We start from the raw sequence: 13645 nt of genomic DNA, 5'->3' as shown, positions 1-13645 counted from the left end.
GGGTTTGGAAGAGAAACAATAACTTTGGATGGTTCAAAGGAAAAATAAGGTGAAAGCACTTAAAAAAAAATGATTCCCTGACTTTCAAGAGACAATGGAAATACATACCAAGATAAAACACACCATAAACATTTATCCAGAAAAAGAAAACAAAATCAATGTCCAGCTTCTTTTTTTCTTTTGTGAGGCAATTGAGTTTAAGTGACTTGTCCAGAGTTATACAGCTAGGAAGTGTTAAATGTCTAAGGCTACATTTGAACTCAGGTCCTCCTTACTCTAGGAGCCAATTCTCTATTACACTGTGTCATCTAATTGTCCCAATGTCCAGCTTCTTAAAGAAAGCCTGCATTTGGACACAGACTTGCAGATGGTTTGAAAAAAAAATCTGCAAGTCCTCAAAATCATTCTTTGGTCTGCCAAATCTATATTGGCCACATTTATATTCACCAGACCCATGCTGCTCTTCTTATAGCTATTCCCACATCCTCCTCCAGTCTCCATATTATTAGGTACAAGCATCTGTCTATCTACAGTAAATACACTCAAAAACGCCCTGCTAGACACAGTTTCCCATGAAAATCATATAAAATGGGACTGTAAAGAGAGAAGTATGGTCAAGACTATTGGAAAATTTATCTGCATTAAAGATAAGTCTGAATTTTAGAACTCTAACCAAGCCAATAAGGAGAAACTTTTAAATCATATACTTCATTGATTTGGAGAAAGTGATTTGTTAAGAATAACTAGATTTGAAGTTTGTGGTGGTATCTGAATTAATGAAGTGTGACTGTACACTAAATTTCTTTTAGACTCAGTGTCTAGTTATTATATGACTTTCAATTCTGGTTTCTGTTATGTTTTGGGCATGAGGCCCAGGGCTAACTTCCATAACTATTTTAATACACCACAAGATTAAACAAACAATCCATTTCCCCCTCTCTCCCTCCATTCACATGCCTTTTATATGTAGATATTTTCTTGTTTATTCCCCATTATAATGTCAGCTGCTAGAAGGAAGAAACGATGTATTTGCCTATTCTGAATCCCCCATTTACTTAATATATCACCTAGTATATAATAAGTGCTTAATAATTGCTTGTTGACTGACTGGTTTCATGTAAGGTACAATGTGACCATTTCCAAAGAAGAGAATATTTCTGTAGGAACCAACTCTTTCTCAAATCAAGGATCAGAGCAGGCAGGGACGGGGCAGAGAGCAAAGACACAGAAGGAACAAGGGTTTTACCTCCATGTTCTGTCCACTTTTGTAGAGCTGAGGTACGGCAACCAGTATTTCAGCTGGAACATCTTTATCGAGCACCCCAGTAATTAATTGAGGAAGTGATGAGAATAATAAATTAAAGAAGATCAAAAACCACTGATCAATCATGGAAGACCCAGAGAATCCACAGTAAAACTGGTACCAAAATAGAAGGGCCACAAACATCTGCAGGCAAAAGAGATAGGTATGCTTTCAGTTAATAAGAAGGTCGCCAATATTTCTTTTAAATTATTAATAATATTTTCATCAAGCATGTTTAAAGATTTCCCTAAGGGTAAAACCCTACAGACAAATAAAAGAATTACTCATTATGTCTAAGCAAATGAGAGGGCATAGAGTTCTAAAGTAAATAACAATGAAAAAAAATAGGCATTTAGGAGAGATGGAAGCTGTTGTGATTAAATAATAACCAGTTATTTCATTATAAAGGACACTGACACTAATGGTATTCTGTTAGATAAAAAGGATATTGGAATAAAGATATTCCATATGTTTATAATGATAACAACCTAATAGTTTTTATTATTATTTCAAGAATATGTTATTTCTCTGGCTATTCTTCCTACTGACTTAAATTCCTACTTCACTATAATTTTGTAGACTGTCTTCAAGTTTCTTAAGGGAAAAAAATATATTCTGAAACCAACATGGTGGTGAATCTCACTGAAAAAAGTGATACTTAAACAAGAGATACTTTTGGAACTTGAAACCTGTTGAGCTTAGTTAGTCTTTTGAGAACTTGTCCTTAACTGGTCTAACCTTCTAGAACTTAGGTTCACCTCCATGATAGGAAAAGACATCAAGGAGAATTTGAATGGAGGGATTATGACTAGCTAAAACATATACAAATCTAATAGTTACAAAATATTTTATATAACTTTATTAAAGCTTCACACTACTCCTGTGAGGTAGGAAGTGAAAAGCATTACTATTCTCATTTTACACATAACTTATTCTGATAAATTGGCCATAGACATTTATTTCATCTTTAAGTTGACTACATCTTGATCCTTTATCTCTACCTTCTTAACTTTTATAATTCTTATGATTCAATTTCAAAGGTATTAATTTTTTAAAAACTGTAATGAAAAGAGATCTAGTCTTAGACTGAAGACAACTGAGTTCAAACTCTAGGTAGGTCCAACACCCACTCACAAACACGTGTAAGCCTTGACAAGTGACCATATCTACAAAACCTCAATTTGATCATTTGTAAATAATCCTTGCAGTGCTTATCTCATAGGGTCATGAGGAAACATTTTGTAAAACTCTTAAAGCACTTTAGAAATATTTATCTACTGTGACAACAATTCCCTTCTGGGACACATCACTGCTAAGACTCTTTCCTCATAATGATATTTTTTGGGGGGAGATGGGGCAAATGGAATAAATAGAAGGGAAAATTATCATTTTACTATATACAATTGCATAGAATGGGTGTCAGGGAGGGAATAATGGTAAATTTGCTTTGTAAATATTTTATATTCCCTCAGTAACTTAGAGGGGGTCATTCAGAGGAAACCAGCGATGAGATTACATATCATTGACTTAATTATCTCAGTATTGAGGGATGAGTAGAAATTAAATGACTTGTCCATTACTACACAGCTAGTAAATGGTTGAGGCAGGAATTGAGATCTTCTAAACCCTACATCCAACACTCTATCCCTTGTGCTACCTAGCTGCCTGGATATGACAGAGGTATAGCCCACTGATACCCCTGAATGCTTAAAAACAAACAATTTTTAATAAAATCCCAGTGGATACGATTCAGTACTTTGGGTAGAACTTCCATGGAGAGTTTATGGGAGGATAAAGGTAAGAATGTCACAGAATGAAAAAGTGTTTATGAGTTTCCATGTGCACAACTGGAGGGGACCTATATTATTGAGATAACTAGTCCAGTGAAATATTGCAGTAAAACATATATCCATCTTCAAAACTCATTTTAGCCAATAGCTTAAATTTCCTAATCCCAGAACATTGCCCTAGCCCATATTGCTAAGAGGTTGCAAAATGAATGGATTTGATTTCATTTTTTCCCTCTTCTTGTAGTTCCTTCTCTCTATTGTCTCTCCTCTCCCCCAACACATTAATGAAGCATTTATTAAGGAAAGAAAGAGGTAAAGCAGGAACCTGGATAATTGAGAATTTTCTCTAGTACCAAAAACCTCCTTCTCATACTTTTGTTGCTATGGAAACTTTTCTGTTCCTTTCTGGAAAGGGAAGCCAACCTATTTCTGAAACTAATGAATTCCTCATTCTAGGAGGCAAAGCAGTTACCCTTGAACTTCTCAAGTCAATTAAGCACTTGTTAACAAAAGCCACTAAAACATATAAAGAAAAAATACACCCAGTTCTTTCCCCCTTCCTGTCATCCCTACTAAACTAAACAGAACATTTGTCTTGGGTGGAAGGAGGTTGACTCTTCTCTTAGTGGTACATTTACATTTTATTTGTAAGTTAAATGTTCTGGGCTTTAACCTACATTAAATCAGTGGACTTTTAATTAAGCATTTTAGAATGTCAGATCTAGAAGGGACCTTGGAAACCACAGACAAACATTGGCATGATAAAAATGGGGAAACTGAGGCTAGAGAGCTGTCACAGCAGTCAGGAGAAAAAACCTGGTTTTCAGAATCCTAGATAAGTGCTCCAATACTATCTATTTTCTCTTTCTGAAAGATTTCATGATAAGATTACGTTTAAGTGACACATATTAGGTATACATAAGAATTTGCTGAATTACTGAATAAATGAATGAATGAGCAGCCACAGCTAGGTGACACAAGGAAAGAGAATACCAAGGATGAAAAGGCCTAGACTGAGTATGTGCTCTAAGGGAACAGGAAACTCATCTGAATTAATTTTTTAAACTAAACATTTAAAATAAAACATGTGTTGTTTGGTTTTAACAAGGTGTTAATTTTATCTACTTGAAGAAATTGGAGGAAAGCAAAAGAAAGTTTATTCCCAGGCATCCAAAATGAAAAAATTAAGCCTCTAAAAAGTAAGGCATACTGGAAATATGGCTGGCTTTGGAGACTGAGGCACCAGACATTGAATTACAGCTTGAGCTACTTACTCATTGTGTGTTTTCAGGTAAGTCATATCACCTCCTTCTGAAGCAGGATTTGGCAGTGGCAAGTTTTCTCATTTGTAAAATGAAGACTTTTGAGGTTCCATTGACCTCCAGTTCTATGATCCTTTTTAGTAATAACAGTTTAGAGCAAAGCTTTTTAAATTGTGGGCTACAACTCCATAGGGGGTCACACAACTGAATGTGGGATTGTCAAATTATGATTTATCAATAAATGTTTGGTCTGTATATTTATTTTTCTATATACCTAAAGTTTCTATTTCTTTTCTATATATCTCAAGTTGCATAAACATATCTTCAGATGAAAAGGAGTGACAAGTGGAAAAAGTCCAAGAAGCCCTAGTTTAGAGGAAGTATAAGAGATTTTAAAATTAAATTGGGCAAAGAGAAAAGCATCTAATCACTCTCCTCCCAATAATATGGAGAGATCTGGGCATTTCCACTTCATACATCTAGATAGATTTATATGAAAGGTATTGACTGCCCTGGGAAGAAAGTTTTATGAAGACAATATTTTTTCCCCCATCACTTAATTTTCACATTCAATAACAAGTGGTGTCTGACTTTGCATTAGGTCTATCCAGTCTGTGGGTGACAACAAGCTTTCTTTTAGCTGTCACTTTTTTGCTTACAAACCAGTTTTCAGGTTGTGACCTAATCTATGTTTCATACAAAACGAACATGGGAAGCATTCAAAATCCTTTGAGAGCCAAGGCAAACTCCTACCGCATTTTTGTAGAAGAAATAAAGCACCATATTAGCAAGTCGGGAGTAGCACCAATGTCCGTGAACAAGCAGAAGTTTCTCCAATTGTCGGAACCTCGGGACTGCAAAGTCGCTTGCCATCACCGCCTTAAAAAGGAAAGAATCAAAATAAATACTGAATTATAAAACTAAAAAATATGTCTGCTACATATCTCTAACATAGAAACTTTGCTGCATTTATTTACTTTTGGACTTGTGTTTTCATTTTAAATCCAAGGCATCTATCCAGCCACTACTAAACACAGCTGCTTCCCAACAGAAGCCTTCTTTTTAAATTTTCTTTTTTGACATGAAGGCAAATCTAATTACTAAAGTTGATTTCCTCATTACTCCTACTAATATGTCCTTATTAATGGATTACTTCAGAAGAAGAATACATAGGAAAGAAGTGAATTCTAACCATCGGGTCACAAATGAAAAAACAGATTAATTTAACAGCCAAATAAAACCTATTAGTAATTAAGAGATAAAAATAAATACTTTAAAAGAATTACTTTGTTCATAAATAAAAATGCTGATTATAGTACAAGGACAAATTTCATTACTTTTAGAGTCTTAGTTCCTCTAAGTTATCAAATATATCCAAGAGAGGCAAACTTAGGGTTTGGGCTATTCTATTTCTTTGATATTTCTAGCTATTCTCTTGAAATAAAAAATTATATGAAAATAATTCCTTTCTTATTGATAAAATGTGTGCTTCAAGTTGGTTTTCTAATAGTAGTGATTGGTTCATCTAGAAACTCAGCACTAGAAGGAAATCTTAAGATTATTTAATAACCAGTAGTTCTTACCTTAAGAGTCTGTCAATTTCTAAAAACAAAAACAAAAACAAAAATCCTCAACTATTTAAGCATAATTAATTTTCTTTGGAATCAAGTATATTTTAGGTATTTAAAATAATTTTCAGAAGGGACCCATCAGAGGAAAAAAAAAGATTAATTAAGAAGTCATTAGTTGATGAGCAGGCTGATTTCAGAAAAACCTAGAAAGATTTACATGAACTGATGCTAAATGAAGTGAGCAGAACCAAGAGAACATTGTACACAGTAACAAGATTATATCATGATCAACTGTGATGGACTTGGCTCTTTTCAACAATGAGGTGATTCAGGTAATTCCAATAGACTTGTGATGGAAAATACCATCCACTTCCATAGAGAGAACTACAAAGGCTGAATGCAGATAAAAACAAAATATCTTCATCTTTTTTGTGTTGTTTGTTTTCCTTTTGATCTGATTTTTTTTTTTTTTTTTTGCTCAACATGACAAATACGGAAATCTGTTTAGAAGAACTGCACACATTTAACCTATGTCAGATTGCTTGCTGTCTTGGAGCAGGAAGAAGAAGGAGAAGAGGAAGAAAATTTTGACACACAAGGTTTTATGAAGGTGAATGTTGAAAACTATTTTTGTATGTAATTGGAAAAATAAAATGCCATAAAAATTCATTAGTCCAATTTTCTCATTTAAACATGAGGAAATAATATACCCAACAGACAGCTATTTGGGTCTAGCATTACATTCCATCAAAGAGGTCCTGACTTCTGTTTGGAGCTAATATAGAACTCTTCACATTAGTACCATATCTAAGCAACCAAACTAACCAGTACTGACAAAACAGAGTACCATATTTCCTTATTCTAAAATCAAAGAATAGTAATCCTTCACTATTGTCCAAAATTCTTCAACATGTTCAATATGATTTTTTTAACCTGAATAACAAAATTAAATGAAAAACAACAATAAGAAAAAGACAAAAACTGGAGAAGGAAATGGCAAATCACTTTGGTATCTTAGCCAAGAAAACCCCAAAAGGGGTTACAAAGAATCAAACATATAACTGAAGCAACTGAACATCATCAACAAAAATACTTTAGGAATCAGTTTGACAGATCTGTAGAAATGGACTGGAGGAAGGAGAGACTTGTGGCTGGGAGATTCCAACCAACAGGCTACTGAACAAGATATCAGGTTATGAAGGCCTGCACCAGTCATGGCAGAGTCAGAGAATAGAAATGAGATGTTGCCAAGATATAAATAATAGGGCTTTATCAATGATAGTATATAGGAAGATGGGGGAGTAAGAAACAACATGGATGATGGTACCCAAATAGCAAGATGATTAGGAGGATGGCGACATCCTAAATGAGACAGCAATAGGGAAGTTAAAATGACATACTGAGATGACAAAAATATTATCCACCTACTACAGTAGAAAGAGATTTGGATTTAGAAGCAGAGGACTCAGATTAAAATGCTACTTATTCGACCTGTGTAGCTTGATAAAATACTTGACCTCCCTAGGCCTCAGTTTCCCCATCTGTAAAAATGCAGGGGTTGGCCTGCATGATCTCAAAGATCCCTTCCCGTTCCATCATAGTATGATCCCAAAAGCTCATTATAATTGAGACCAATGGAATCAGACAAACTTTTAGATCAAACAAATCTTTACATAAGGCAGAGTGTAGCCCCCTTTATGTGTCATATTCAATCATAGAAAAGAACTTTTTTCAAATCACTGCTCTGGTCCCAAAAATGCTAAATATGCCTTCAAAGGAAGAGCCATAATTCTGAGAGAAAGTCTTCCTTTAGAATAATCCATTGTACAATAACATATAGAGATACAGGTAGCTTTACTTTTGTTCAGGAAATGAGCCTGTAATTTCTTTGGTATATCAAACTTCCAGATGAGAAAATCCCTTCTCCCGATACAGATCGACACTTTTCCTGCAACTTTAAGTCTTAAAAGAATTGCTTAGTGCACTGAAAAATTAGGTGGGTTAATCAGAGTCACACAGTCTACGTCAGAGGTGGAATTTAAATACTTTCAGACCCCATGGGTAGTACTTTACCTACTATACTTCCCTCCTTCTCATGTACTTTTTTAATATTTGTGGAAAATACACAAATTGAAAGATGGTTAACGATGTCAAAATTTTATATTTCTTATCTCTCGTAGTCTAATGGGAAAGTCAGTTTATTATACAAGGGAACGGTAAACTAGCTTATTGAGAAGAAATGAAATTCATCACTTCATCTCATCTGGACAAAGTCCAATATAGAAGTCTATAGAATGCTTTCAATGATTTCTTCAACTGTTCCCTGTTAAAAAGCAACCTTTTCAGAACAAAAGCCCCCTAGACAATCCCTTGATTAACTATTTCCCTAAAAATACTGGTCAAAGATATTACCTGCATTCCTTCCTGACCAGAGATTCCCACACCAACATCAGCCACTTGGATCATGCTGACATCATTGGCTCCATCACCTGTAAATAAACAAAGGGCAAAACCATGTGAATCTAGATCTGACTATAAAAGTAAATACACAAAAAGATTTCACACTTTAAAGCATTTCTCTTCCTGAAAGATACAAAGACTTTTCCCCAAAGACATTATACCCAGATGGGAGAAACAGGGATTTTTTACAGATAATAAATGCTTTAGAATTTAGTATCTAGTCTTGTATACCTTCAGGTAATAGCATCAAAACAATACTATATAGTGGCTTTGTCTTAAATTATTGGATCTAAATGTCTTTAAGAATATCAAAGAATATACCTTGGGTTGTTCCTTTTAGAAACTTGTTTGAAATTTTTATTTAATCCCTTAGAAATAAAACTAAGACTTAAAATTTTAAGTTGTTTATGGACTGTTAGAACTTGGAAGGATCTTAAAAGTTCAGTCTCCTCATTTTAGAGAAAGAATTTTAGGGAAAGAAGGAACCTTAGAGATCATCTATTCTAACTCAACCTTTATCATTACTGTTATTTTTCAGCTATATATGACTCTTTGTGACCCCATTATTTCAGCAGAGTTTTTCCAGTCAAGGTATTTGGCTAAGTGGTCTGCCATTTCCTTCTCCAGCTCATTTTACAGAGGAGGAACTGAGGTAAACAGGGTGAACTGATTTGGATAGGGTCACACAACTGGTAAGTGTCTGAGGCCAGATTTGAACTTAGCAATATGAATTTGACTGACTTCAGCCTGACACTATCCACTAGCTATGTCACATAGCTTCCCATCTAATTAAACTTAACATTCAGGAGTACCTTTTGTGCCCTCTTCAAGGAAGTGATCATCTAGCCTGTGCTGGAAAACATCCAGTAATGGATTCCCCCACTACTCAGAGATGGCACAATCTAGTTTTGGACATTTCTAGTTATTTAAATGTTTTTTTTTATTTTAAGTGAGAATCTACCTTAACTATCATCTTCATTTGCTGATTCTTGTTTTTCTCTAGAATTAAGTCCATTCTTTCTTTTAAATGACAGATTTTAATCTACCCCAAGACATTCATCACTTCTCTTTTAAGACTTTTCTTCACCAAATTTAATAGGTCCCTTTTCTCATTATGCTTTACATGACATTATTTCTAGACTCTTTACTGTCCCTATAACTCTTTGGACACTTGTCTAGTTTATTATATCTTTTAAAACATTATAGACATGATTGAACACACAACACTACAGACATGGTAAAACTAAAAAAGGATTCATCAGGGATATATTGTCTTGATCTGGACCTTATATGTCAATAGAAGCAGCATGGTGTGGTGGGAAAGGTTCTAGTTTTTGAAATTTCTTAAAACAATGCTTTTAAATGCATAATATAAATATAGAGGAAATCGATTACATTGAAATAGTCATCAAAATATTTCTTAAATAGTTCACAAATTCTAAGTTAAGATATCCTGATTTAGCTTAATCCTCTCTCTATACAGATGAGAAAACTGAAAACCAGTGACCTTAATGGATTGATCAACAAATTGTGGATCAGTATTAGAACTCTCAGAAAATTTACAGGACTGCATTTTTAAAAAACCAGTTTGACTCATATGATAGGCTCAACTATCTATCAACTTTAACACTCTTCTCTCCACCCTTCCCCATAGATTAAGCTAATTTTGTCACATACCCCCTCCCCCCCAAATAACAAAGCTATCTTCAGCAATTAATTGGCCTAATGGACTAAGGCTTAAAATTGTGCCATCTTTGATGGTGGTCTTATGAGCCCACCCACTTGGAGTCTGAGATTCTTCAGACTTGGCAGCTGTCCTGAAAATTGGAAAGAGTCACCATACCATACCATGTTGACCAGATGGTTTCCATATGGATGTAAGGGATGGGTGGATCAGCTATCCAAATTAAGTGCTGCAGCATTTGCTAGCCTTTCTATGCCATGGCTAAGTAAAAAGCTCCTTTTTTAAAGTGTTGAATGACCCATAGTTGTCTCCTTTTGTTTTTAAAATGAAACTTTAACAGGTGATGTGTATAAGTCAGGCTCAGAGATAGCAAGACTTAGTCAAAGTTCCACAATCAACAACTAAAAAACCAGGAGTGGCAGCCAGGTTCTCCAAATCCCTCTGAGCAGTCACAAAAGATAGGGAGAGAGAGCAGAGTACTTCTATCAGAATATTTCTAGTTTAACAGAACCTGTCACAGCTTGTGTTCCATGAGTAGCTTTTGAGTGCTACATGGTAACCCACCTATATGGTCCTAGGAAACATCTGATATAGAAGACAAAATAATCATGCTGAAATTTTTGCTCAGGGGCTCAAAAGTCCCTTCCATTACATATGGTTATCATTGAGTTCTCACTCTGTAGCATTGTCTCAGCTATTATTAAAGTGCTGCTTTTTCCTTTTAAAAATCTTGTCTCTTAGTGGATACAGTCCTAACTATAGTGGGGAGAAGCGATGATGTATTTTTTAGCCTATGAAATCACAGGTCAACCCCCAAAACACTTTTGTACAAAATCTGTACAATTTGTACAGATTAGTAGTCTGAAGGGTGATGATGCTAATTAGGCAGATATGGTTTTCTCCCTCTGATTTATAACTAACACTTGTAAAAAGAATGATGGGTTCTGTGCTTATAAGTGATCAGTGAAGTATTACATTTCAACCTCAAGATTTTTTTTTGAATGTGACTCATATCACTATAGAGACCAACTTGTCTGATCCCTTAGAAACAATCTTTCTCCCCATGAAGCTTTCTTTTGCTAAAAAAAAAAAAAGTATGTGTGGGATATCAGTTAATGTTGAGATGAAAGTTTAGAGCTCAAAGAGATCTTAGTACATTTTTCTTATTTTATAGATGAAGAAACTGAGAAGCTGAAAGAGAAATCGCTTGCAAAACTTCACAAAGAGGTAGCAGGGAATAGAGTCAGAATATGTATCCAGTTCTCTGACTTCAGATACAATCTTAGATCCACTTATAGTATTCTTTATTCCTGAAGAAATTCTGAGAATCCACCTCTGGAAACCATTCCCTATATTCCCTGGCTATCTACTTGACAGTTACTTTACTTTCAACCAGCAACCATGACTTGGAGACTTTAATGTTTCACTTCTATCATTTCTACCCTGTTACCATGATGGGTAAGTTCTTTTTTTGGTCTGAGACTTCAGGCCATGCTTTGCTTTATTTCTCAACTCCAAGCCATTTCCTTACCAATCTTCTTGCAATTGTATCTAATTTCCCTTTAGTTCTAGAAGTATGACCAAATCAGCATTTCCATTGTTCCTTGTATGGTGAGATATTCTACTTCACTTTCACCCCAATTCACTATCCCAGTAATATTCTAAATCAAAATGTTCTATTCTGGCCACTACTTTCCTAAGTATATTGTCTTTTCCTATTAGAGTATAAGATTCATGAGGGCAAGGACTTGTAAATGCTTGACCAAAAAAAAAATTTTGTTAATACATTGAGATAAGTTACAAATTATGAACAAAAACAAGATTTGATCTCATGATCAAATGTAAGGTAAGGTAAATTGGAATGTTTTAAGGAGGGTAGCCTATCTCATCTCAAATTAAATCCCAAATTCACCATTTGGATTAATATTGTACTCTCCAAAAAAGGCAAAATTCTTAAGGAACAATCATATTTTAATGCTACTAAGCTCAAACTGATACTGTCCTCTCAACAAATTTGAAGGAATACTTTGAAACATTTAGGTTAGGTGGTAGGAAAGAACTGATCATCAGAAAGGAAAGCTGCCAGAGAGCAGCAGAGAGTGTGGATATTTGTGGCTGAGGAAGGAAACAAAGAACCAAGAAATTAGAGAGGGACATAGAAATGTAACACAGTAATTTGCTTATCTCCTCATTTTGTATAGACTTAGTCTTATTTAAAGATAATGTTCTGAAATATAAAGTGACTGGGTCCAGGTCACACAGGCAATAAGTGACAATACCACTTATTTTAGGTAACAAAATGGAAAGAGGAATGAACCTGAAGTTAGGAAGACCTAAATTCAAAGGTGGCCTCAGACAATTAACACTTAATTAACTGTGTAACTGGTCATGTTATTTAAGCTCTGTCAGTTTCAGTTTATGCATGTATAAAAAGGAGTATAGTTATAATGGTTATAATGACAACCAGAGATAATATTTGTAAAATACTCTGAAAACCTGAAAGCATTATTAAATGCTATTACTATTACTAATCTCTTCTATGATCCTCCCAAGTATGGGGCAAATTCTACATTCTATTTTGTTGCTGACATGTTATCTGCCAATAGCTGTTGCTGCCATGTTTTATATATTTTATGTGTTCAAAATCTTACCTGGATCCTTTGATCATAGAATGGAGGTTCCATTGGACTGCCATAGAACACTGTACTCAAGCAGATGCAATTAAGACTCTGAATATGAGTGAATCCAAACAAGACATTTGGGTCTCTTGCTCATTTCAGAGAATTATATGATTAAAGGCTTGGATTCCTTTCAATGGAATTTATACCACAGCAACCCATAATGATTTTCTCCTAGTTGTGGAAAGAGTGGGAGCTACCTTAAAAGAAGGATTACCTGCAATACAAAATATTGGTCCAAAGAATTGCTGAAAAAAGTATTGATTTTCTATTTGCTACTTTTCAAACCCTCTGGCAATTCTACTGTAACAGTCATAATTTTATAAATAAATTAGGAAGTATTTTTTTTTAATTTAGGGAGATTTGTTTGTAGCACAGAATAAAGAGTAAAAATGTCACTTTGTCCTAAGTCTTTGAAAAAGGGTTACGTAAGTCTATACCATATGGACCCATCCACTGTTCATACTTGCCTATTGCCAAGGTCATGGCTTTCAGTTTGTTTCTGACCAGCTTTACCACCATGCTTTTTTGTAATGGAGTGGATCGACAGCAGAGGACTGAACGGCATCTCCTAGCTAGGGAAAGAAATTTATCTTCCAAGGTTCTGTCCAGTGCATAAGCCAGAGTTTTCCCATCAATCACAAGGCCTAGGTTGGGGCATGTAGTAGCAGATGGGGAAGGTGGATGGAGAGAGGTGAACCCAATGTTCACCTTTCCAAGAGATTTCTTCACTTCACTTGAAAATTTTGTCTCCACATAGTATGAACACTGTTCCAATAAAGCAGCACATGTTTCCTGAAACAAAATTTAAAAAAAATTGAATACCAAAAACGAAATGGCAATAGGACCTAAAGAAAAACTTATCCATTATGAGTTTATCCAACAGATATACTAAAT

At 34.8% G+C, this 13645-nt stretch overlaps 1 protein-coding gene across 1 annotated transcript in view; it reads right to left on the bottom strand.

Moving 5' to 3' along the window:
* The window catches only part of ATP10A (ATPase phospholipid transporting 10A (putative)), a 270817-nt gene that overhangs the window by 10053 nt on the left and 247119 nt on the right, over window positions 1–13645 (bottom strand). Inside the window, exons 14-17 of the mRNA XM_051984651.1 lie at window positions 13219–13543; window positions 8339–8415; window positions 5109–5234; window positions 1247–1447 (exon numbers count right to left, since the gene is read on the bottom strand). Of these exons, the coding sequence (XP_051840611.1) occupies window positions 1247–1447; window positions 5109–5234; window positions 8339–8415; window positions 13219–13543 (729 nt within the window). The remainder of the gene's footprint in view (window positions 1–1246; window positions 1448–5108; window positions 5235–8338; window positions 8416–13218; window positions 13544–13645) is intronic.

Source organism: Antechinus flavipes, chromosome 3, assembly GCF_016432865.1.
Source record: "Antechinus flavipes isolate AdamAnt ecotype Samford, QLD, Australia chromosome 3, AdamAnt_v2, whole genome shotgun sequence".
NCBI lineage: Eukaryota > Metazoa > Chordata > Mammalia > Dasyuromorphia > Dasyuridae > Antechinus > Antechinus flavipes.
Note: the sequence above shows the minus strand (reverse complement) of the source record. Positions and strands in the feature narration are given on the sequence as shown.